This window comes from Magallana gigas, chromosome 2, assembly GCF_963853765.1.
Source record: "Magallana gigas chromosome 2, xbMagGiga1.1, whole genome shotgun sequence".
NCBI classification, from domain to species: domain Eukaryota; kingdom Metazoa; phylum Mollusca; class Bivalvia; order Ostreida; family Ostreidae; genus Magallana; species Magallana gigas.
This window is the reverse complement of record NC_088854.1, coordinates 55,488,051-55,514,581: the sequence shown is the minus strand read 5'-3', so window position 1 is coordinate 55,514,581 and position 26,531 is coordinate 55,488,051. Positions and strand designations below refer to the sequence as shown.

Genomic DNA, 26,531 nt, shown 5'->3' with positions numbered 1-26,531 from the left:
TTGCCCGACGCGAAGCGGAGGGCAATATTTTCGTCCCAAGGGGGCTAATATAATCAATGTTGCCCGAAAACACAGTCAACATTTGTTTTGTTATATGAAGAAACAAACCAAAATTTAAGAAATTAATTGAAAACAGATCGCCGTAATTTTCTCAGCTCAACAAAGAATTCACGAATTCAATTTTGTGCAAAGTTCATTTCCAAAATATCCTCAGCATCAAACGGTCACTTGTGATATTCCGCCGACCGTAAGAATTATCAGACAGGTGTTCTACCTGATTTTACTTCACAGTAATTCGCAAATCCTTATATCCGTTATGATAGCAAACCGTTGCATTGCGCGTTCGTTGTTTACTTGCCTTGACTGACTGTCTATTATGACGTCACCTTGTATTGGAGTCGCGAAGAATTATTTACGTCACCGTTTACGAATCAACAAATCAGAGGCGATTATTTGAAATAGAGGGAATGTTCTCTAGATATTATTCCTAGCCGGTCAATATCTAAAAAATATTGACCGGTCAATATTTTTCGGACGAGCTGATATTACAATTATTGACTATTCGTCTATATAGAGTTATATAGTGAGAATATACTACTGAATATAACAAAAATATATATTTAATAGAATCATTCATTTTTACTAGTGTGGGATTGTGAAATTCCACCGTGGGGACAAGATTCACGGTCTAGGCCGAGTCCCAGACCGTGAATCTTGGTCCCGAGGTGGAATTTAACTATCTCACACTCGTAATAATAAATGATTATTTTTCTTGCATTATTTTACATTAAAAACCATGTCTGACAACTTTCTGTCATGACGTTCAAAAAATTACTTTCGGTTTATCCCTCCGCGTGCTTTAAATAGTGCAAGTCAAAATAAGAGCACCCGACAGTTTTATTATAATAAATTGTAATTAACTAAGCAAAACAATTTCTTAATGAATAATCTCAATCAATCATTTTGCATTTCCATATAGCAGGAAACGTTTGTTTACGTTTTAAAGCAGCGTAGTAATACACAGTGTAAGACAGAAAAATCTCACACTGCTGTCTCACACTGGACAAACCGATTTATTACATGTATCTTGCCAGTGTCTTTCATATTCATTTTATTTCCAATCTTTCAGAAGTAAATATTTTTTCCAAAAAAAATATATCTATTATCATTTTCTCTAGACAACCAAAGTAATAGAATGAAGCTTGAATTTAGATGAAATAATATACTGTTTGACAGTAAAATTCTGCAGTCGACTGTAAATATTTCTATTTGAATATTTTCCAACAAAGACAGATATTTAATCAAAGCAAAGAAAGATATCAAATTAATTTAGCATCCATTCTCCTATCTTAAACTAAAGCTCTACTACATGTACACATTCATAAAAAAGGTGTTCAAATGTTTCTACATTATAATAGCTCTTGCAAAAAGTGCATCATGAAGAATTCAAAATATTTAACTTGAAGAGGTATTTATTTGTTGGAACTATTCTATGGAGTATTTGGAATTGAAGCCACCGAAGTATTTTGCTCGATGCTACTTCATGCTTTTTTTGAAAAAAATATTTCCATTAGCTTGCCATTTTGTCACTGTGTAATAACTTGTTTATTATATACCAGTTATTGATACATATCTTTGCATATTTTTTTTTCATTTTTAAGTAATATTCTTATAGAAGAGGGAAATTCCACAATATTCAATAAAGTTTGTTATTATATTCATTTCTAAAAGTTGCTCTTAACTTAAACATTTTCACTCAAGGTTATATAAATCACACAATGAAAAAAATTAGTATTAAGCAATCACGTTTTTTTGGATTTGCAAAAAATGTCATTAAACAATCATATCATCATCGAAACCAAATAATATTTTCTTTGTTACGCCATGTTTGCCAAAGTAAATATTTCTTTAATTAAAATCAAATGAATAAGTAGGGTAATCAAAAAAATACATAATGCAAAACACGAAAGTCAATTTCTCACTTCAGGGTATTTAGTATTGAATTGAGATATTGTGTAATGTTTGTTACGGCGGGTCATGGGTTCTTTATAAAGGTCCTATACTTGCCTATATAAAGCTTCTGATGAAATGAGTTGTTGAAAACTTTGCCATTGAATCCGTTGAAGGCTGTACATGTGTATGTCCCAGTGTCTGTCTTCTGTAGATTGTTCAGACTGAGGACTCCATTGTTTGACGATAACTCTGTCGCATTGTCTCCTGGATTGGTGTTGAATGTCCATACATACTTGTTGATGTTCTTGTCAATTATAGTGGAAGGACTCGGGTTACCGTCGGCAATGCATGTCAAGTTCACGGAAGACCCAACAAGATACTTAGAGTCTGAGGCATTCGGAATTTTGGTTACATTTGGAACCCCAACCTTATCTGCATGTAAAAAAGGGGACCCGGAATCACAGGTGCTTAAGAAAGGACCCCCCCCCCCATTACTAATAACCGCGAGGTACTTTTTAATGGAAATTCATTTAAAGTCATATTCACAACGTGTTTCATCTAAAACTTAATTGAAGAAAAACGATTAATGTAAAATATTCCTATTTTGCATAAAAAAGAGGACTTTTTATATACAGTTTGTGGTTGATTTAAATAAATCGTTTATTTTCAATTAATTTTCAGATATTTGATATTGAACAAGTTGTGTACAGTCGTGGTTTTAAAGGAATTTCTATCAAAAAACGTTATCAATCCCGCGGGTCTAAATCATGGTGGGGTTTTTTTCGGGGTTTTTTTTTATGGGGGGGGGGGTCCTGTCCTCAAGCACCTGTGCCTGGAATGAGCTATGAATTTAATCGGTATTAGTTAAATGTATGTATGAAAGGTAGAAAATGAAACACTTAAGTATTTCTATATACAGAAATACACTAATTTTTCTGCTAGCGAAGGTAATTTTTCTTATTTTATGAATTAATGAATCCATTGTACCAATCTACATTTGTAATACTTCAAATGAATAACTAATTTGGTAAAATGGTAGAATTTATAGCTTCATAAACATTTGGTAAACATAATATTATTGTTTAGTGATAAATGTTTATTGTAGTAGTCGTATAATGTTTCGAAGTGCAAAATATTGCTATTCCCTACATATGTAAATATTTCTTTTGTTGTTTTAGTGATAATCCCGAAAAGAACCAGACGATTAAGTTTTTTTTTTATCAAACTTTAGGTTCACTAGAGTTAGCATTTATTACACTTGTTTAAAAGAAGGTTTTTAATAAATGTTTAAGCTAAAAACCTAAGTTTCCCTCTTAAATTTAAACTTCGAAATGTCACATACAAGCAATATTCACTTTCTCTGTGATTAAATTGATATCACTTTTCCATTTATAATTATTGTTGTACATGCATTCATCATTTAGAAAAAAATTATATATAATATTTATTCTTGTCGTAACATATTAGCTTATCATAATTATTGATACTTGGTTTAATGGGGTTCAAGATTCTTTTTACTTCTAATTCCAAAATTAACCCTTAATTTACTTACAGTAAACATTGATTCTGGCAGTATCTTGGTGTGGCTTGTCTTGATCAGGTGAGCCGGCCAACAGTTCATTGTCTACAGAACATCTCCACACAGACTGGTCGTCGTCCCTGGTGACCACAGGTTGTATGGAGAAGGTCACGTTGTAAACACACACTCCAGGCTGCACCACGGGGATTTCCGAGGACTCCGCCACAAGAACCGGTGCATTGACTTGATCTCTGTAGCGCCACCACTTGATCTTTCCAGGAGGTTTACCAACATTAGCGGTACAGGAGAGGTTGATTTTCAAGTTTTCCTCAATATTTCTAGGTTCAGCAACAGGGATATCATAGGGCCTTTCTGCAGGTGCTGTAAGTTACAAAAAATATACTGATTATAATACTGGATTTATCTTGTTGTTGTATTTTATATTTCATTTCACTTAATAAAAAATCATTTTCTCTGGCACGCAATCACCCCTTATTTGGAGTTGATTTTTATTTCAACTTCTCAATGCAATCACTCGCACAAGATTGAATGAAGTTGATTTGTGCAATCAAATTAACTAATCTATTTTCCACAACATAAATTATTTTTTGACAAATGAGAAGAATGTTGCTGTTTTTCATTGAATGCATTACATGTATAGATCTAAATAATTAAAATTCCATCTAAATGAGTAAAAATTGTATTTACAGCTTCTATAACCAGAATCAAGGCTCATTAGCACTTGAGGAAATTTAAAAATTATCCTTTTAAACACTAAAAAATGACAATGACACTTCATCCTTTATTGACCAAAGGAGCCATGTGACTTATAGGTATATATAACAGTCGACATTTTTAAGTGCAGTTGAAAACTTCAAATGCTAGCAAATGTTTTAAAGCAGTCAACTTTTAAAACCTGATGAAATTCCGTTTTGTAGCTTCAAGTTTGTTAAAACAAGAACTCATATTTATTTTTTTTAAAAATACATGTACATGTCCAGACTTTTTTCAAATGATATGAATAATCAATTTGTTCAAGTTGATGGGTTTTCTTTTTAAATTTATTAGTAAATATGTAATAAATATAATAATAGATACCCTTTTCCATATCACAGCTTGTATCAGCCCTCGACCAATATCAACCCTCGGGCCTTCGGCCCTCGGGCTGATACAAGCTGTGATATGGAATAGGGTATGTATTATTCTCTATATATAATACACACAACACGAGTATGACACATGCATCTGACAGAGAATCAATTGATCATACAGTTTTAGTCACCCAATTTAAATATATCAAGTTTATTCTTGGGGAAGGGGAACTTCAAGGCAGTTTACATACATGTATATAAATAAGATTATTTATTCAATAATTATATCTGTCATCAATTACATGCACTTGGTTTTGCTTTTTACCTTTTTACAGCAACAAGCCCTAAAATAGCGGATAAAAATATTATTCATTTATTTCAATCTCAACACCATTGCACAATGGTACACAGAGATTATAATGATACAATATGTGGTATTTCTTAATAATTAACACTGCATGCGTAAGAGAGAGAGAGAGAGAGAGAGAGAGAGAGAGAGAACATATACAACTCTGACTCGTTAATACAAATGTGAAGTATGGGGATTCTAACCTGGGGAGCATTTTTTATTTATTTTTCTAATAAAAGCACATAATTTCCTCAAAGAACAGTGTTTTGTACTTGTCATCATAAATTTAAAACTAATAGCATTTTTTATTTTTATATTTATTATTTGATAAGCATTTATTGCGTTCTTGCTGCAATGAGTTACAGCTAAGTATGTAGTGAAATTTATCTCATATTTCGCACTTATTGCAATGAGCACAGAATCTTTCATGTCTAGGAATATTTGCCCAACGTCCACTTTCAATAGGTATATGGTGATTACATGTGAGACTGTGTTATGAGACTTTCCCAAAGATTTTCCATCAAATATCTGAACTAATTAACTGACGCTGAGTAATTAATGTTCAAATTGGTCAAGCAATATAACCCTACAAAAAATTCCCTTTATAAAGTAGTTTTATTACTTTGATTTCATTTAATAACCTAATTGGACTTAGTTTTAACATATTTAATACAGTTTTAATAGCAATATGGAATACACTTATAAATGTAGATGATGTTGATTCTTACCTTGAACTGAAAGAAAAGTTACTGCAGTTTTTGGTTGGGGACCAGTACTTGTACTGATAAATGTAACAGAACAATTGTATTCTTTCTCATCCAAACACTGCACTTCAAGAACTCTCATCACAGCACGATAAGTGTCAGAACCAATGGAAGTTACTTCCAGTAACTCTGCTCTATCTTTCAGATTCATAGAAGAATTTGTGGTGGTAAAAGAATTGTTCCCTCCTCCTGGAGGTGAAAATGTGGCAATGATTTCATAATCAGATGTCCCTGACGTCTTGGCTTTCCAGACAATAAATCCACTGTACACTGACTCACCAGGGCCTACAGTATATTCACAAGTTAAATCCACAGATGATCCATTTGTAGCCGTGATCGATGCTAAAGTATGAACTGTTCCACAATCTCCCCCTAAATACACAATCATAAGACAAGTATCTAATATACTTATTACACTGCCTATTATCTAAGTTTATTTATGAAATCACAAGTCAAATAAAGATAATTTGATGTGATACAATAATTCATTTCACGTTTTAGATCTTCCTTCTTATCATATTTAATCATTTTGTATTAGTAAAATGTTCACGACTATATTATTTGATCCCTTGTCTACTTCCTTAATGCTGACATAAGGGTGTACACACATGTAAAACTGTTCTATGAATTTGAAATTATCAAAGAGCAGAGATGCTGTCATTGTATGACTTCCTTTATAAAACTGGCCTATCCGGGATACCATGCTCATAACCTAGGTTTTTGATGTTACATATACCAGATCTGTCTTTTTGCACCTTTATATACAGACGAGGCAAATGTCTGGTCAATTCTTTGTACGACTTGTTGGGGGTGTGTGACAACATGAACATTGCACATCCTTCAAATCCCGGGTGTTATGTTAGTTTAGCAAAGAAAAACTTACCTTTGTGATATATCATTGATACAAGTAATAAAAAACGTAGGAATAATTCCATATTTTTCTCTTATCTAATTACCGCCATGCTATTGATTACACATAAATAAACCTGGGCAAACTATAATTAAATGTTCTAACTTCTGTGTATGTCACCTAGCCAGGTCATGCTTGCAGAGCCATTGTCGCAACTAAATGAACTGATCGAGTTTAATGATATGCATTCAAATTATACATAAGTTTAATTTAAGTGTAGCGATTTGAGTTTACTTAAACACTTATTGTTATACAGAAATATAGCAGCATTTATCATCAAATCATAAAGACGTCCCCTTTAGACAACCACAGCTGGACGTTGGTATAAATGAAGCTGTAACAGATAGAGTATGAGGATAGTGACGGGTCCAGCTTTAGGAGTTTTGCACACATTTTCCCTTGAGTTTATTAAAATAGTATTCTAAGTTAAAAGTCATCAGGTTAGGTTTTAAAACTTGTTTATCACATAAGTTGCTTAAGAAACTGATCATTGTTTGAATGTGGTGAAGGACAGTTTCAATGTTGTGGAATTGGTATAGCCATCAGTTACCGTCTATAAGAGATTTATGTATTTATAGATTCCAGTGTCTTTGCCTGTACATGTGATAACACTACGTATCGATTTTGTACTATATAACCCATAACTTTTAATGACGCCAGCGGGATTTACTTATTTATATTTAAATATTTAATCGTACGATCGTTTAAATTATATAAATATACGTAAAAAGGAATCATTCTTTGAATATTATGAGGTGGTAATTTTGGTCGGGGCGTGATCAAATCTTTCATAAAGCCCCTTGGGCTTTATTGGATTTTATCAAGCACCGACCAAAATTATATATATTTCTCTTTAAACCACAAAACCAATTTTACTATACTAATATTTGATTCGATTGTATGAAAGAAGCGAGAGACAATAACAAAAAAATCCCAAACAATCACGACGTTATTGCTTTCAACAAGAAAAAAAACGAAAAAGTTTAGCGCCCCACGGGCACTTCTAGTAGTTATGCTTGTGTGATATTGCATTTTAAAAGATTTAAGATTCCTTGTCTATAAATTGTCTTTTGATCCGTCTCTAATGTAGAAGCTACACACAATCTCCTCCAGTCTTCAGGTTTTCACTGCATTCTGTGTTGTCTATAGTTTAAATTATGTGCTCACACAAAGTAGTGAAAAAATGTGTGTAAGCCACTGCCATGTTTGTTTAGTGATACATGTACAAATGAACTGGCGTGTTTTCACCGTCTCGTTGTCATAAACAACATACAATGGCGGCGTTCTTTTCGTGTAGTTTACTGTCTAAAGTGTGTTCGAAGAGTTGCCTCCAGGCATGAAGAAACAATAGTAATATCCCGGGGTTTAAAGAAGAATCACTTCCGTGCGGTTTTTCAAAAGATGATATGTATTTGTTTGAACTATGAAAAATTGTTTGTGATGTAAGCATTGATTAATTATGGAAAACTCTAACTTGTGATGTTGGTCGGGAAAATTCTTATAATATTGACGGACTGGTTATTGGTATATTGACATGGGCCTATATAGAAATATGTAAAACGACAAAAGACTATAGCTACTAAAACCAAAAATACAATTTAATCAAACCAAATACCGATTGGAAAGAAGAACATGTATAATTATAACACGTAAAGATTGTTTTCGACTCATAAACATGGGAGTCTTTGACTTCTGCACCCGAGTCGAGTTCCGCATGGTCCATAGCTTGTGTCAGCAGTCTGTAGTGGCCTGAGATTATCCAGAAATTATCCCAGAGGGTACAAGTAGCTGTCACTGATCAGCTGATTGTGTCGATCCCTGTCAGACTTGTCGTGAAATCTTTTAACGTTTTTTTTTTAATCTAACAACTGTAACAATTAAAACCGCTCCGTGTAAATCAAGTTAGCTATCTATATGTATTAAAATGTCTTCAGAAACCCAGACAGAACGTGGGATTCCGACGGTGTTATTGTCCAGATCAACTCTTGTTGTGGGTGTTTTTCCTTCTTTTTTATTCAATTTTTCAAGAATTAAAATTAAACAGTTGAGTTGCGTTCAGATTAAAAAGGTGCAAAATTATATGATGAAATTTTGTTACTGGGATCAGAGACATCATACAATGTGATTTGAACCTGATTCAGTATGTTGTGACAAGTAATCAATAATCAAAGTCATTTTAAAAGTGTCAAGGTAACATTGACGTTATTTAAAACAAGCTAGCATACACATATATGCGTTGTGGGTGGGGTCGTCTTTTTATAAAACAAGAGGAAATTTCCACTGTTGAAATATCTAATTTGTCTAGCAGAGAAGACTTAAAACAAAATACATAAATAAATGGTTGCACTTGTCAGTTATTCAAATAACCCTTTACTAGTCTTTTTGATTCAGACGAAAAGCCAATTTTTATATACTAGTATGTCACAAGATTTACATTTCTTCAGTTTGTTTTTATTTTTAAATTTTGCCAAACAAGGGGAATCGTAGTAAAAAGAGAACCTCATTTCCTTAACAAATCATTAATTTCTAACAAGACATCACATAAGTACTAGTCCACTCTGAAAAACACAAGACTGACAGAAATTATAAAGTTAAATTCTTTTATTTAAAAACATTATCAATAACTTTTCATAAGAACGTACCCTGAATGATTAAGTTCTATACTGAAACCATAATTTTGATGAGGTCAACTGCATGCACAGACAATGCAGTATGCACTCAAGTGCCAAAAGTATATGTATGTCAATTTGTTTCAACTTACTAATGATATACACGTATGCTCTTTTCAAAAAATTAAGATTATTGGAAATCAAATATTGTACATAATTTTGATTCCCAATAATCTAAATGTTTGTAAAAGACGATAAAGAACGGGGGGGGGGGGGGGGGGGGATAAGCCAAGGCATAAAACCACTCAAGTCCATTTGAAAAACCCACAGTTATTTTTCAAATATCAATTATGTTACATTTATTAAACATATGTTACAGGCACGTAGCATCGTTTTTGAAAGTGGGGGGCCAGACTCATCCAAAAAATCTTGACAAGCTGGCGAAGCATTTTCTTTTCATATCATTTTTTTACATACTCACAAAAAAGTAGGGGGGCCAACTCCATGATTATTCAATTTCTTATCTGTTAATCTTAAAAAAAATTGTTGCTGCGAGAAAAAGTGGGGGGCGCCCCCCCCCCCCTCCCCCCGATGCTACGTGCCTGTGTAATCATTGCATTCAGTGTTAAAAAATTAAAGAACTTATAAAATTATAAGACATCAAAATATTACTATAATCAATATATGTCAAAACATGAATTAAATCTGATTTATTCAATATAAATTTCTAAATCTGACCCAATAAAAACCACAAAAGGAGACCAAAACCATGCAGAAAACCGTAAGCCCGTAAGTGTAAATTTCACATACAGTAGTGGTCAACTAAAGAAAATATCTGACTGTACAAATGGTCGATTTGAGCGCTCTATCCAATCTAATTCTTGACCATTCAATATTTCTTTTGCGACTGTTTTAAAGATAAAAGATCCGCCTATTGTCATTGCAGGTCGATCAATGCTCAGGTAGCTTTGTATCATGGTCACGTGACACACGCATTACCTCTAATTATAGATTGTACAGGTAGAATTTTCGGGTCAACTGTCGCAAAGCATGACGGTAATGGGGAAGTGACTCAAAATGGCAGTCATCGTTTGAAAACATTCCGATGTGATACGGACCATTTGGTGAAAAAGACTGAATTAAAAGTGATAATCTCTTCAGAAACTACCATGGATTTATTTCGACGGTTTTCGTGTATTTTATTTTTATCAACATTATTCATCCAAGGTAAGTTTTAATCAGAGACGTCCTGCACAATGTTAAGCGTACCTGTTCTTGTTTCAGGTGTTTACCCTAAACTTTAAGTATCGGATTATATACGTTGACCCTCTTCTGTTGTGATTGAATGGTCTTTTACGTACATCTAGTCTATTCCATTGTATTTCAGACATTGAATAATTAATATTTTATCGTAATGAGAGAAAAAGTTAGTTTGAAATATTTATCGAGTTTGCGTGTCTCACAAAGCAAAGGAGAAAGGAGTGATTGATGACTAGTTCACTAGGAGTGCCGTGGTTCTAGTCCTGAGCAATTTAGGACTTAGTCAAAATGTCCAATAGTCCAAAATATCTGACGTTTTCCTGACATTTTTAACCATTTTGATATTTTACTTGCCAGGATATCAAAATCGTTAAAAGTCTGGACAGGAAAACGTCAGATATTTCGGACTAAATGTCCATGAGTTAATGATGTCACATTAAACAGCTGAAGTCGTTGAACCACCGGAATGTTAAAATACTATGAGCTGTGCTATAGGAAGACAAAGACATGTTGAGAAACTCCACAGTGTATCGAGTAACATTAGATTAGTATTACCATGTTGTGCAACAAATTATATATGACGTTATGGGTCAAATGTTATACACTGGAGTCAAAAAGTTTATCAACTTGATGTATGGTATGTGAAGAACAAGCGATGTATGGTATGTGAAGAACAAGCAAAAATCCTGAAAGCTTTGCTTCACCCATGTTAAGCTCAAGCACTGGTAGAATTTTTGCCTGTTTTTCATTTATTTACAACAAATTGATGAAATTGCAGACTGATCCTGTGGTCCATTTTTGATTTTATAATGTTCATTGTCTCAATATTCCATGAATATCACCCAAATGAATTAAAAAATTTTATGTAACACTGCATTTATTGCACCAATGGTTTTCAACACAGCTGTTATAATGACGTTCAGATAATATTTTGCATCGAAAAGCATTAACAAAAAGTGTGGATTTACTCATAAAAATTAAAACATGACACAATCTCCACCCCATTCCCCATGATTTGTGATAGTATAGGAGATTTATAGGCCTACATATTGTGTATATTTGTGTTTTCTACCCCTCTAAAAGGCTCAATCTGGATTAGAAAATCCCAACTCATTTTTAAAAAAATCATAATTAAGACATGTACCATATGATAATATAGGCCATCACAAACTATTGGATATAGAGATCATCATACACATATACAGATGTGTGTATATAACCTAGTATATGCACGATTGATTATTTAATAATTTGAAAAGTATGAATGTTTTTCAATAAATAATTTTATGTCATTCAAGCTTAATATATAAAATGGTACATTAATGCAGTGTAATTGATATAGAGATTTTGGTAGTGTTTGAACATATAGTGGGCAACTATTATCATATTTCCTGGGTTTTTACCATGAAGACTGAATATAAAATTCAATAACCGATATTGTAACATTAGATTTCCTTTTCAGAAGGTCAAATATTCACAGCCACAGCCCTGTAAAAAAGCATAATTTTATTGAGGAAATAATAGTTGTATGTATGTCCTATAAGATGCAGTGTTTAATGTGAATGCCATTACATACTCCACTCCCTTACACAAAAAACCTAGCTGAAAACTTTCTTTTTCACAACAATTTTTCTATGACTTTATCAGAAAACTGAACTAGGTGAGAATTTATTCCACTGAAATTGGAGTTAGATATTTAAGATAATTTTTAATTTTGTGTCATTTTATATAGCAGTACAATTTGTATTTTATAATTTATATGTAGTGTACATGTGTACGTCCCACTACAGCACTGATTGATTGATGATTGAATTAATTACCCGCTGTTGGAGTGTTTACATTGCAGTATGAGCCTATATACATGTGTATGAAATTTAACAATGATTTCTTTTTCAATGCTATGAAATCTAAATGTTATATTCCATAATTCGAGTACAGGTAACATGAAACCAGTTGTTGAAAAGGAGACCTGAGTTAGGTAACTAGGGGTGCCCAGTATAAGGGCTGAATTGAATGCAAGGTCGTTTCATTTTCCTCTATACCACTAATCATGAATATTTTAGCAGGTTTTTTTTTATACAAACAGTTTTTAAATGAAGTGATAACAGGCGTATTTGGCTATAAAAGTGTTGTGCTCACTGAAAATATTGTTTGTTACAAATTTGAAAATTATAATGAAATTTAGATTTATAGCATCATAAAGTTGAATGTTCAGATTTACTCATGAATACTTTATGTAAAATCTAGTTAATATATGTGTCTGTAAGGTGATAACTAACTAGCAATTGTTTAAGACCATGTCATTTTTACGGTATACTTGGATATCTTAAAACAATAAAAAGGATCTTCTGAACGTATAATTTATTATGGTATTTGTTCAAGAGTAAAGTAATGAGAGTCAAATTGAAATTGTGAGAGAACTAAGGCCATAAATTGATGTTGTGTAGTGTTGACAAAGACCATGTCAAGTCCTTTGTGTTACACAGGAGACAGGAAGTGGGAACTGTTCACATTTTACCTGGAATTACTCATGTTGTGTAACACTTGCACACCTGTACACACCTTTATTTACTTTGTATTATTCCTGGACCAACAGTTACTTTGGTAGAAAACTAGTCAAACTTTTCATTAATTAGCCACACCTTTATTGATTAGGTGACAGGGAAATAGCTTAATACCTTGATCCCCAATACATGTAGGGTACTTAATCTGGTCAGGAATTAACTGACTAATTGGGTCAATAGCAGTGTCACTTGTGTTATTTTGATCTACATGCATGTATATGATGTGCAAAACATCAGTCGATCAATATAAATGGTACATGTTTTTTTTGTTTTTTTTAATGGCTATCTTGTATTTCAAATAACACACATGTTTAATGTTTTAAAAAAAAATAAAATTATGTAATGCATAGTAAATTCTGTATTTCTTTCCATACCTTGAAGCAAACAAAATTCTTACAATGCAGTATCTACATTTTCCATAGCAATGCTTGGTTTATTTATTGAGATTGACTCATTGTCAAATCAATGGATTGATGCTTTTAACAAGGATGAATTTAAGTAAAACTCATCAATGCATAGACATGACACTAAAACATAAAATGTCTGCCCAGAATCCCCCCTCTTTCCCTTTATAGTAACGCCGGTGAATGGTTGGGGCCTGTGCGGCATTAGTTAGATATTGTCCTGACAGTCAATATTTGGAGTCGGTGGCCAGTGTTGTATGGTGGAGTCGACATAGTTTCGCTAATCATTGCATTGTTAGTAGGAGAGGTTTAAACACTGTGGAATGTTAAGTACTGTCAGGATCAATTACAGTCTCCTGATTTTTTGTATATCAAAAATTATTCTCTTTAAAATAAAAATTTAACTGGTCAGGGATGCATATTAAATATGTGCACATTCATGTAGATGTATATATTACATAGATTATTTATTTTCTTTAAAAAGTCAAACATCAGAATTGAGATCTATAAATTAAAAAAGGTATTATAAACAATTGAATGTGGTGGTGAGTTTTCTGCAAGTTACCACCACTGTAAAACAGTAATGGTGAAAATTAAAAGACTACCGGTATTAACAAGTTTTACAGTCCACTACGGAAATTATGCCATGATGAAGCAGAGTTTGATTAAACATGAAACATTAAATTTGATTGACGTTTTCATCTTTGTATCAGATAGTTCAATTTTGGTATTAAGTCTTAGTAATATTAAATCATAATTAATCTAAATAAAAATAAGTAGATTAAAACTGAGGTGGTTTGTATTATTAGTTAGGGCTTTTCAATATATTATAAATGACATTTATGTATTATTTATTTTCTTTTTATGATTGTTTATTTAGGACGAGATTGTGGAACAGTTCAAACTTCAGCATCGGTCACAGCTACAAATGGATCATCTGTGAATTTAACTTGTGAATATACTTTAGACCCAGGTGATTCAGTGTACAGTGGGCTTATTGTCTGGGAAACCAAGAAATCAGGGACATCAGAATATGAGAATATTGCCACATTTTCACCTCCTGGAGAAGGGAGCAACTCTTTTACCACCACAGAATCTGCCATGAATCTTAAAGATCGAGCGGAATTACTGAATGTAACTTCCACTGGTTCAAACACTTATCGTGCCGTGATGAGAGTTCTTGAAGTGCAGTGTTTGGATGAGAAAGAATACCGATGTTCTGTTACCTTTAGAACTTCAAATCTTGGTCCCCAGACAGAAACTGCAGTAACTTCACTTACAGTTCAAGGTAAGAATCAACATCATCTTACATTTATAAGTTTATTTCAAATTGTTTTTAACACTGTATCAAACATGTTAAAACTAACTCCAATTAGGTTATTAAATAAAATCAAAGTAATAAAACTGCTTTTTAAAAGGAATTAAATTTTGTAGGGTTATACTGCTTGACCAATTTGAACATTACTTATTCAGCGTCAGTTAATTAGTACAGATTATTTGATGGAAAAGTCTTTGGGAAAGTCTCATAAGATTTTTACCTGCTATTTTATAATGGCCTGTTGCTCTAAAAAGGTAAAAAGCAAAACCAAGTAAATGTATTGGTGACAGATTTAATTATTGAATAAATAATCTGTTGGTCTTATTTACATGTATGTAAACGGTCTTCCCCTTCCCCAAGAATAAACTTGATATTTTTAAATTGGGTGACTAAAACTGTATGATCAATTAATTCTCTGTCAGATGCATCTGTCATACTCGTGTGAATTATATATACCTATAAGTCACATGGCTCCTTTGGTCAATAAAGGATGAAGTGTCATTGTCATTTATTTAGTGTTTAAAACGATTGTTTTTAAATTTCTCCAAGTGCTGATAAGCCTTGATTCTAGTTAATATAAAAGCTGTAAACACAGTTTTTATTCATTTAGGTGGAATTTTTATAATTTAGATATATACATGTAATGCATTCAATGAAAAACAGCAACATTCTTCTCATTTTAAAAAATAATTTATGTTATGGAATATGAATTAGTTAATTTGATTGCACAAGTCCACTTCATTAAATTTTTTGCAAGTGATTACATTGAGGAGTTGAAATAAAAATCAACTCCAAATACGGGGTGATTGCATGGCAGAGGAGAAACTGATTTTTTATTAAGTGAAATGAAATATAGAATACAACAACAAGATAAATCCAGTAGTTATAATCAGTATATTTTTTGTAACTTACAGCACCTGCAGAAAGACCCTATGATATCCCTGTTGCTGAACCTAGTAATATCGAGGAAAACATGAAAATCAACCTCTCCTGTACCGCTAATGTTGGTAAACCTCCTGGAAAGATCAAGTGGTGGCGCTACAGAGATCAGGTCAATGCACCGTTATTAATGGAGGAGTCCTCGGAAATCCCTGTGGTGCAGCCTGGAGTGTGTGTTTACAACGTGACCTTCTCCATACAACCTGTTGTCACCAAGGACGACGACCAGTCCGTGTGGAGATGTTCTGTAGACAATGAACTGGTGACCGGCTCACCTGACCAAAACAAGCCTAACCAAGAAACTGCTAGAATTAATGTCTTCTGTAAGTTGCAAAATTGCAAGATAAAAATGGTGTCATAAGTGATTATCTACTTTTATTAGTTAGAAGTGGCCCCAAAAATTACAATTCCGCTAGAGCTAAAAGAAATTGAAGTGTAGTTAAAATCTTTTATAAATCTATGTGCCTGAATTAAAAAACAAATCTCTTTAAATCAGCATTTCCTAAAACCTCAACAATAGTCAATAGATGTAATAATTACATGTAAGGCAAAAATATGCATCTTCAGCTACAGCAGGTAATTAGCATAATGATTTACACATAAAACGAACCATACGCAGTTCTCTTTTATGAGTTTAGGAATTTCAATTTTTGTAGATCTTGATTTACAATGTATATTTGTAACCAATTAGCTAGCATACCTTCTTTTATTACTCAGTATTTTAATGTTTTTATCAATTTATGCTTATTAAATATTTTCAGATAAAGTTAGGGTTCCACAAATAACCAAAACCCCAGACACCCCGAACTCCCAGTATTCTGTTGGCTCTTCTGTAAACTTGACCTGCAAAGCTGAAGGTAACCCAAGTCCTTCCATCCATATTGATAAGAATGTCAACAAGTATGTATGGACGTTCAAGGCCAATCCAGGAGACAATGCAACGGAATTGTCATCAAACGAAGGAGTCCTCAGTCTGACCAATCTACAGGAGACCGACACTGGGACATACACATGTACAGCCTTCAATGGGTTCAATGGAAAAACGTTCAACAGCTCTCAACACCAGGAACTTCAAATAGGTAAATCCATGATCAAGATTATTAATTTTAAAAATTCTGAATCACATGGGTTCTTTCAATGTAACATATGAAAGGCTTGATTGTATTGTGTGTTTAATTGTTGTAAATAATAGTTTTATATTCTGATAAATTGAATTTCCTTTTACTGCCAAATTTTATGCCCCTGCTGCTTGACTTTTTTTTTGCATGTTTTCTGAATGTTTCTTTGTTGATTTTTGTTTTCTTATGAAATTTTCTTCCTTCATGCATGATCACAACATGAATACTGACTATTTTCTATTTGCCTCCCGTGAGAATGTTGACACTATATACATATCCCATAAATGCATGATGAGCCTCTCATTGATTGAATATACACAGATATGTACCAGGAATAATTGTATACAATACATGTATAATCATTGTCATTAAGATTTGAAAAAGAGATTTTAACATGTCCCTGGGTGATCAGATTGTGATAGACAGACTTTAGCTACAAAGAATGGGCATTTAGATTGCAGTAGTTTTAATTTCCATTCACACTTTACCAGAACATCCTTTCTTTTTTGGAATTTAAAAATCTTGCAAGTCATTGTAGAAAAAATAAAAATGATTTTTTAGAACATTCAAAAGGAATTCATAAAAAAGAGATGGCTTTGTAAGCTAAAAACTCTTTGAATGGAATCAATTGATCTGTTCAAAGGGTCTTTGATTCCGTGCTGGGCGAGTTAAATGTGCTGTTATTGGGAGTATGATGTTTGTCTTTTCGTCACTGCAAACAGGAACACTACTCCAGGCTTATCTTGTCTGGTCCGGACGGAGGAGAAATCTAGCGGCCCCTGGCACGTCCACTATCAATGTGGATATTAAACCTCTGGAAAGTTTCACTTTATAAAAGCTCAGGGTGCCAGTGGACAGAAATCAGAACAAATGTTGGACTGTTTTAAAGTCTCATTTCAATAGGGTAGATTACAGAGTTTGTTATCTTTAAGTGATATAATCTTAGCTTATCATTGTCAGCCTATTGAGAAATCTGGAATGGCCTCAGCTCCGGAGTTTTAAATTGTTGGGTAAAGGAACTGACAGTGAATAATTAGGTCATTTTAATTACCTTTGTGTCACTCTCATTATGCAGTGAAACTCTTGATAAGACTGGGGTTTTTGACATATCCGTTTTTAGTGTTTGCACAAAATAACATTATATATTAATGATTAAATGCAAACAATCTTATCTCCGTCCCAGATCTAGTGTGGGTTTTCATTACTAGGTTTTAAGGGCACTTTTGGGCTGTTTATTGTTTACAAAATCTCTTCTGTCATTTATAAGGTAATAAAATGGGTCAGTGTACAGGTACATTGTACAGGTAGATTCCATGATCTGCTACCTGGTCCCCCAGCTCAGGGTCTTGCTGGGTTTTTGTCTATAATGATAATATTTATCTTCTGCTGTTGTCCTTCAAAATTCCAAGGTGAAAAGTACTTATTGTAATTGCAACCAGCTTTACACCTGAGTTGTACCTGAACTGCTCAGGTGTTTCTTCAGCTTACCTGGCTGTAGGTATGATTGCAATCTGCAGAACAAATCAACATACCTTCCACATGTAGAGCCTGGGGCAACGAAATGTCGAATGTCGTCACAGATAGAAGGAATAATGATCAGTGTACAAATGTTTACCCTATCTTAAAAACATCTTGTAATTCCTAATGTGAAAACACTCCAAGGATAAAACCCATGCTGTACCTGACTAAGTTTTATGACCTGAAATAGAGTTCTTTTATTTGAAATAATATCAAAAAAGCAAATGATAGAGACTTCAATTAGCTAAGGAATGCCCTCAGTTATTCGAATGAAAAACCTGATGATCGATCTCTCTCTCTCTCTCTCTCTCTCTCTCTCTCTCTCTCTCTCTCTCTCTCTCTCTTTCTCTCTCTCTCTCTCTCTCTCTCCTCTTTCTCTCTCCCACATTACACATTATAAGCAGCATGCATGCATGGATCTTTTGTCTTTATTCATTTTGTTAAACTGTAGTTTATGTTGTGATATTGGAGGATTGGGAAGCAACCCTTGTCTGAGAAAATGACTTGTTTCATTTGATACTTCTAGCAGTGCTTTATTTCAAGTGTAACCAGAAGTGCATTCATTTTTAATTAATATATCAATGAATTTAAAAGATAATTGGTTGAAAATTTAGATATTGCTTTCAATTATATTTACATTTAATTCTCATCTCATGTATCCAAGATTCTTTTCTGAATAACAATTATCAAAGCTTTTTATTGCCCATATATACTGGTACTTGTACAGACAGACTGTAGATACTGACAGTGATGTATATCTACCTGTAAAATCAAATACCACTACCTGTATAACTTCATCTCTGTTTTTATAATATGATATCAGATCAAAAACGGATTTGTACATCTTACAAATGCTAGTGAATTGCAGTATCTCAATATATTACATTACAATATCACAATATTTAATTAATATTCTATATTATCAGGAATGCCAAAATCCCTGAGGCTTATTGGTGAAAATACAATTTAAAATGCATAATGTTAAAAACCTGATATGATTTGAGTTTGGTGGGGGGGGGGGGGGTATATGAAAATTATTATGATATTTTATTTAGTGCCTCTTGATGGCAGGCTCTGTTTTCATGATTTAAAAAAAAATGATATGATTTTGAGTTGACGGGAGGGGGGTTATGATAGTCATTTTGATTTTGGAGCCTTTTGATGATAGGCGTTGTTTTGATGATCCAGTAAGCCTCCACTATAATCTGCATGCCAATCAAGACTGTGTATCTTTTCCTTTCTGGCAGTAAAAACAACCACCACTTCTGCTCCCACTACTACACCTTTTGTGTCCACTACAGGCCCGACCGGAAATCCCGGAACAGAGTCGCGGGAAGAAGGTAACGTATCATTTATTTCTGCATGTAGGCCATTGATGCTGGGCTTCTTTTAACATTCAAATAATTCAAGGAAAGGATTATTTGATTGAGGTTGAATGTGAATTTTTTTTTATCAGTATTTTTTTTTATTTTTTGGTTAAGTTTATACTGGTTAAGGTTGATTCCAATCTAGAAACTTCAGCATATTTTTTTCATTTAATTGGTATGGATGCAGATGAACATTGGTTTGAAGTGTCTAGCTAGGGTTATGATAGTTTCACCATTTTGATACACACAGAAAGACATATCATGGTGTGGTATGTTGCATCATTCATAATCTTTTAGGCAAAGTATCGGGTAAAAGGAATTGCCATGTCTTTGACAAGCAATTTTGAAATAGAGTTCAATGAAGAAAAATGTTAGTCTTTTTCTATCTCTCCATAAAACTACCTAACTTTGATCAAGATTTTGAGGTCCAATAACCCCTGTCATAAATGTTTGGAGTATTAGTCCCAGTATGTCAAGGTGTGTACGGTACAGGTATAACACCTGGCTTTGTGTGGGTGATGACGGGAAGAACTAACATCAGATCATTGCTATCAATGGATGACCAAATAAAGTCATAAACCGGTGTATCTTAGACCACAACACCTTATGCCATCCGTCATGATGTGGTCACATAGGTCTGATTATGATCTACATTTATGTACCTGTGTAATTTACTTAAATAGCACACCTTTGATTACAAACCTGAATAACTCAAGGTCAAGATCCCTGTGGATTGGCACATTTCTTTAAAAAAATTGATGAGTCTTTTCATAAACATGTACATTTCTTTCTAATGATTACCTATTAATTACATTACTATTTTGATATCAATATATAAATATGCATTTATCATGTTTTTTGTTGAAATTTGTATGTTTCATTTATAAATTTGTCCTTCATTTTGAGATGCATCATCCCCAAAAAAGACAATTTTAGGGCATGTAATTTAATTTCTACAAAATTAGAATATGGATTTTTCTAACATTGGCTACATCTACGTGTACCATTAAATTGTTAATTAGGGATAATCAGAGTCTAAATTTCAATGATAAAGATATAATTTCCATAGGAAGTGGTATGAGTGTAAAAGACAGAAACAATGAATTGATATACTGCACAGATTGTTGTTTTAGGAAGGGGGTTAGATATGGGAGAATATTTTGCTGTTCCTGATATTGCCAGTGTTGACTGTATTTGTATGAATGTTTGTTTCCTTGGACTTTAGATACTACAGGCGGGTTATCAGGGGGGGCCATAGCTGGTATTGTGATTGGGGTCATTGTCATCCTGGTCCTCGTGGTGGTAGCCGCGCTCTGCTTAATCTGTAGAAACAGGCAGTCAAAGGGAGACTCCATAGACGGTGGGTAAAAGATACCATGAATCAAATGATGGACGGTTTGGTTCCGTTTAATACATTAATGTTTAAAATAAGTGACAAAACAATTACACATGTATTCTGATATTGTTCACTCATTAAGAATCATTCTTATTCAGCACTTATTAATATGTGTTGTCTTTTCAGTGTTTTGAAAATGTCTATTAATAGATACTACATATACACAGTACAATAATTATGAAATTAATTTTTTATCAACACTTTGGTGATATCTACAACTTTGGAAAAATAATCCTTGAACCATATCTAACATATTTGTATTATGTTTTTTACCATTCTTGTTTTCTTTTTTTCAGAACCTCCAGAGAAACCAATAAGAAAGTGAGTAAACTAATTTTACATAAAATTATTTGTAAGCAATTGAATTTTACTGTGGTATGTAAAGAGGCTTTAAGTTTCATGAATATGAGAATTTCTTTCAAGAGTTTGACCAGTCTACAAAAAGGCTGCATGTATATGCCGGAATCTCTTTTTGCCTTCTTAGACAGGCATCTTTAATAGTTTGTGCTCCTGATTGTATATCATAATGTAACTGTACTTTATCTGTTGCAGTAACCAAGACCTGAGCTTTGTGAACAGACCAGACATTGTCAATAACGATAAATCCTCACCGTTCTATTCTGTAAGTGGGTTTTTTCAAGAATTTTTTTTTTTTTTTTATATCGAACACCTGCAACAACTATAGATCAAGTGATGAAGAATTTTAATTTTTAATCAAAATGTCACTTGATACTGATATATGTCTTTCGTTAATACATGCTGATAAATTTTCCAATAATATGCCAAGAATATCAAACTCAAATGTTTTACAATAAAATGGAATTTAAGCATTATTTATCCAACAAATTAACAATGTGACTTAAAACCAAACAAGGTAAATTTTGATATATTTGTTTACACTGGGCAGTTTCAATACGTAATATATCCTTTTTTACAGCAAGAAAAGAAACACAACACAGATCTGCATTACTCTGATTTAACATTTGACGACAAACCCAGAAGTCGGAAACCTATCCAAATATACGACCTGAATGGGCTCAACAACAGCCCGTACTCATCAGAAGTGATGATGCCCAGTGTGTGAGCGGCTCTCCAGAGCTTCAGGGATCTGGATGCAAATTCATGATATCTGAGAAACTTTTGATATTTAGTTAGAACATCTCAGTAACTCAAGTAGCAGTACTGGTATATATATTTATGATTGATGTTAAAGATAATCCATGTTTAAATAACACAAGCACAGTCTTCTTGGTGAAATCCACCCTGATATTTAGTGACTTTATTAGTAATCTAACAGTCAAGAACTCCTAGTAGCTAGGTAATTGAAACAAATCCTACCTTTGGCCAACAGACTCTGATAATCACAACTTCTACATTCCCGTCAATGTTGAGATGTGAAGTTTGTCAGATCCTGTTTTTCGTGTTTTTGTCGTGGTCTGTGACCTTAATGCCAAAGCTTTTTGATGAGATGGACCTGACAAGGTTATTTGACCAAGCGTGAGTGCTATCTTTGTCCTTCTGACTTGTACATGTATGTGTATTGTGTGTATGCGTTGATCTATTTTTAGAGACATTGTTCATTGATATTACACTGTGATGCAATCACAGCCATCATCTACATGTTGCAATAATTCCTTCATGTGTGTGCTAGATATCTACAAGAGTTTCTTTCCTGTATATATGTGTATAACCGTGAGAAAGGTATTTCTTTACACAAGTTCTAACCTGTACATGCACATATCAAAATCAGCAGAAATTCCATCCGTTTTGACAGTGACATCAATATATAAATCCTCTCACTTTTACATAACATTATTCAAAAGATTTTTGTATATAGTTTTATTATTGACATTAATTATCATGCCTCTTTTCTAAAGATCTGACAAAGATTTTGTATCCTGAACATCCTCCCTGAAGGTCATTGTATAACACATAATATGTGGATGCTACAGTATCTATATAGGTTGTACATAGAATTCTATTTATATTGAGAGAATTAATTTCATATATTAGAATATTCTTGCAAGTTACTGTATGAGGTATGTCTTGTTGTTTGCTGCGTTAGCTCCACACTTTTGTTTGGTTTATTTTCATTCTCCCCTTGTCTGTCACTGACCACGAAGTGGTGTACTTGTTGTGAAGTGTACCATAACCACTTACTTCCGTCATTTAAACACATTATTATGTAGCTATTATGCTAGTAAACTCACAACATCCCTCTAACATGATAATCATGTCAACTATGTAAAATCAAACAGGTATTCAAAATCATGTACAAGATTTGCATTGAGCAGTTCCTTATTCAATGTTTTTGTAAGGTTGTGAATATGCATTTTAGTATGTTTAAATGTATATATTTTCTTGAATGTATTTTATGCACTATATACTGCAAGAGAATGAGTTCTTATCATTATATGAAAGGAAATCACAATTTATATGAATATATTGTACAGCTTATGTAAGTATTTTCTTCATTAAAATCAGGAAACACCATTTTTCAGTCTTTGGTATTTGTTTCTGGGTGTATGAACTCCCAAAACTAGCTGTTCTTTATCGTTTAAAAATGTCTTGTCTCGTTCTAATTAATGTATTGCTCTGGCATTAGGCATGTATTGGAGACTAAATTTGGTGGAAAATTTGATAGCGATATTATAATACAAGACGTCTATTTTATATCAAATACAGATACGCTATATATTTATACTGTAAACAAAACACATCTATAATGCCACAAAAATCAAAAGCAGATAAATAATGCAACAAAAACAGATAAATAATGCAACAAAAACAATAGCAGATAAATAAAATCTAAATTCAAACGTAAACTCGGAATAAAAGTACTACACAATTTCAAACAAGTAGTCCCTGTATATGAGTCATCAAACCTAGCGAAGGACGAAACGCGCACAGAAACAATGCAGCAAATTTCAAATGTTTTAATAGGATGTGTAATAATCTAAAGAAATACACATATCATAAGAAGGTAACGTGAAACCAAAAGCAAGGAGCAACAAGGAAAAAATGTTTTTAACCATCCATTATAAAAACCGAGTATGCCAAATAATATTACTCTAAAGGTAATGCGGAACAAAGAAAAAAACCCTAGTGCTTACAAGATAACTATTAACACAATTATATGTGCATTTTAAAGACAACCGAACAAATGTGGAAACAAAATGTTAATGAAGTAACCTTAGCAGAACTTAATTAATCTGGTGAACGAACTACGTTAAGAGATGGTTAACAACAGAGCTAGACTACCGAAAGAATAAAAACAAAACACACCAAAAATAACAAAACGACGGAGACATGTTCAAAAGAACACAAAAACAACAACAATGGAACAATTAAAAATATTGATGGATTCAGAAACTAAAACAAATAACAGATAAATATAACAACCAAACAAATAAACAGACGGATACATGTACATCAGCTAAAAACCCTTTACAGACGGATAAAGGAACAGATAGAAAAAACAAACCAATACAGCAACCAAAACAAGTCAAACAGATAGACACAACAGCCAAAATAATTGACGGGTGGGTATGTGGAACCAGGCATATTTGTATGCAGCAACCAAAAAAATAAAATAAACATATGTTAACAGCAACCAAAACAAGTTCAATAGACACAGCAACCAATACTAATTGACAGGTGGACCCAGCAATTAAAACAAATAAATAAAAAAAAAAACAACCAAACCAAAACTAATTGACAGGTGGATACAACAAATGAATACAGTAACCAAAACTACTTTTAAATAAAAGATAGATACGACAACCAAATCAAAAGTGGCAGATGAATACAGCGACCAAAGCAAGTTAGAAACATGAATTCATACACAAATAAACAAATACAAAAATACTATCAAATATAATTACAGCACCCCAACAAACCATACGCCTGCATGTGACTGGAGCCTGAAAATGGACCTAATTGATACATGCAAGAGGGTCTGTAAAACGAGTTATCTTTCTTATAGTGGGTTTCAAACTAATACTTGAAAGAAATGGTTAACGGGACGGATAAAAAAAAACCGCATGTAGTAAACACATTAATAATGTGATATGTTGATTAAATATTTAATAAACTTAACACGGGTCAACATTACAAGATTCAGTTCGCCAAAGCACAGAGGTTTTGTCTGTAAAAGTTTGTAAAAGTAAGATTCCTAAAAATTTAACCATTAAAATTAGATTTATTAAATGTCTTGAAGTTCGAAACTAGTACAACTTGACACAATGAGTATCATAATATAAAAACATACTTTTTATATTTAGATATTTAGATACTTAATGTGTCAAGTTGAGACATTTAATTTGGAACATAATCCCAAAAACTGAAGTTTAAGAGCGATCACAAATCCTTAATATTTCTTGACAATGCCAAGCGTACATTTCTAAATGTTTGATAAGTTTCTCTATTTTTTATGAGCATAATTTAAAAAAAAAAATAATAATTTAGAGCTTAATCTTTGGTCTCCGCTGAAGCATAATATAATGACCTATAAATACATATCAAAAATGGCCTGGTCAAGTTTTTAATTTTTTTATTAAAAAATTGTTAATGAAAATTAAAATCGTTATTCTTATACAATTATATTTTAAATACCTGGATAAAATCTAATGAATATTCAATAGTTACATATACGCACATCATGGAATACAGGTATACAAGCGCTGATCTATTGCTTTTCATAGCTTATATCCTTTCATAACCTTTTATCGGACATTATAGATAATTTATCTTAAATAGATTTGTTGGAGTTTGTTTAAACACAGTATTTTGGGACGTGTGGCAATAGGCAGGCAAGGAATAGGAATAATACCATTGACAAGATGGGCACAGCAACAGAAGTGTCCCATCTTATGCAGAAAGAGGTTCTTATGATGGAAGACACAAGAATAGTGAAGGCAGTCGGTATGAAGAAGCAGGGAAGCTGGCTCAACCGGGAAGGAGCCGGAAAGAAGAAGTTGTCTTGGAATAAATTCTGGGTAACATTGCCCCGGAGGTGACAGTGATTTCAACTGGTCTATTTATAACGTGTTGCCCACACCAATCAATTTGGCAACATGGGACATGAGGGACGACCAAAACTGTGAGCGGAAGATAAAACCAAAATGTCGAGGGGGGGGGGGGGTTCTGGAGAGTATGATGTCTCCCAGGTAAGGGTTAGAATGTTAGTTAGGGTTTTCTACGGGATATAGACGTCGAGCGATAGCGAGAGGAAAACCCTAACTAACATTCTAACGCACTTAGAGGTCAAGCTTTACTCGAGACAAAAACAATAAATCAGACTTAATCAGTTTTGATGTCATTTTTTCAGCATCTTTGAATTATGCAGAATTGCAGCTTTGATGTCATTCTATTTAGAATGTCTGAACAAGACAACAGTAGTTCTTCAGATCTGATAGGTCTTGCAAATTTTTCCATTCTTGATGAAGATTTT

At 33.1% G+C, this 26,531-nt stretch overlaps 2 protein-coding genes across 3 annotated transcripts; one reads left to right on the top strand and one right to left on the bottom strand.

Moving 5' to 3' along the window:
* Positions 1 to 1,866: 1,866 nt before the first annotated feature.
* LOC136273155 (cell adhesion molecule 3-like) lies at positions 1,867 to 6,672 on the bottom strand. The gene is made up of 4 exons (XM_066077331.1): positions 6,560 to 6,672; positions 5,641 to 6,048; positions 3,506 to 3,853; positions 1,867 to 2,385 (listed from the first exon to the last, which is right to left on the bottom strand). The coding sequence occupies exons 1-4, from the start codon at positions 6,609 to 6,611 to the stop codon at positions 2,036 to 2,038; spliced, it is 1,158 nt and encodes a 385-aa protein (XP_065933403.1). The 5' UTR covers positions 6,612 to 6,672; the 3' UTR covers positions 1,867 to 2,035.
* Positions 6,673 to 10,201: 3,529 nt separating this feature from the next.
* On the top strand, positions 10,202 to 23,574 carry LOC105325028 (cell adhesion molecule 3). Of its 2 annotated transcripts, none has more exons than XM_020065839.3 (9): positions 10,202 to 10,422; positions 14,304 to 14,711; positions 15,656 to 16,003; positions 16,442 to 16,759; positions 19,618 to 19,656; positions 20,909 to 21,043; positions 21,376 to 21,400; positions 21,632 to 21,701; positions 22,017 to 23,574. In XM_020065839.3, the coding sequence occupies exons 1-9, from the start codon at positions 10,365 to 10,367 to the stop codon at positions 22,161 to 22,163; spliced, it is 1,548 nt and encodes a 515-aa protein (XP_019921398.3). In that variant the 5' UTR covers positions 10,202 to 10,364; the 3' UTR covers positions 22,164 to 23,574. The 2 variants fall into 2 exon arrangements, with proteins under 2 accessions (XP_019921398.3, XP_011422692.3); XM_011424390.4 differs by having other exon boundaries at positions 10,204 to 10,422; positions 19,564 to 19,656.
* The last annotated feature ends 2,957 nt before the right edge of the window (positions 23,575 to 26,531 follow it).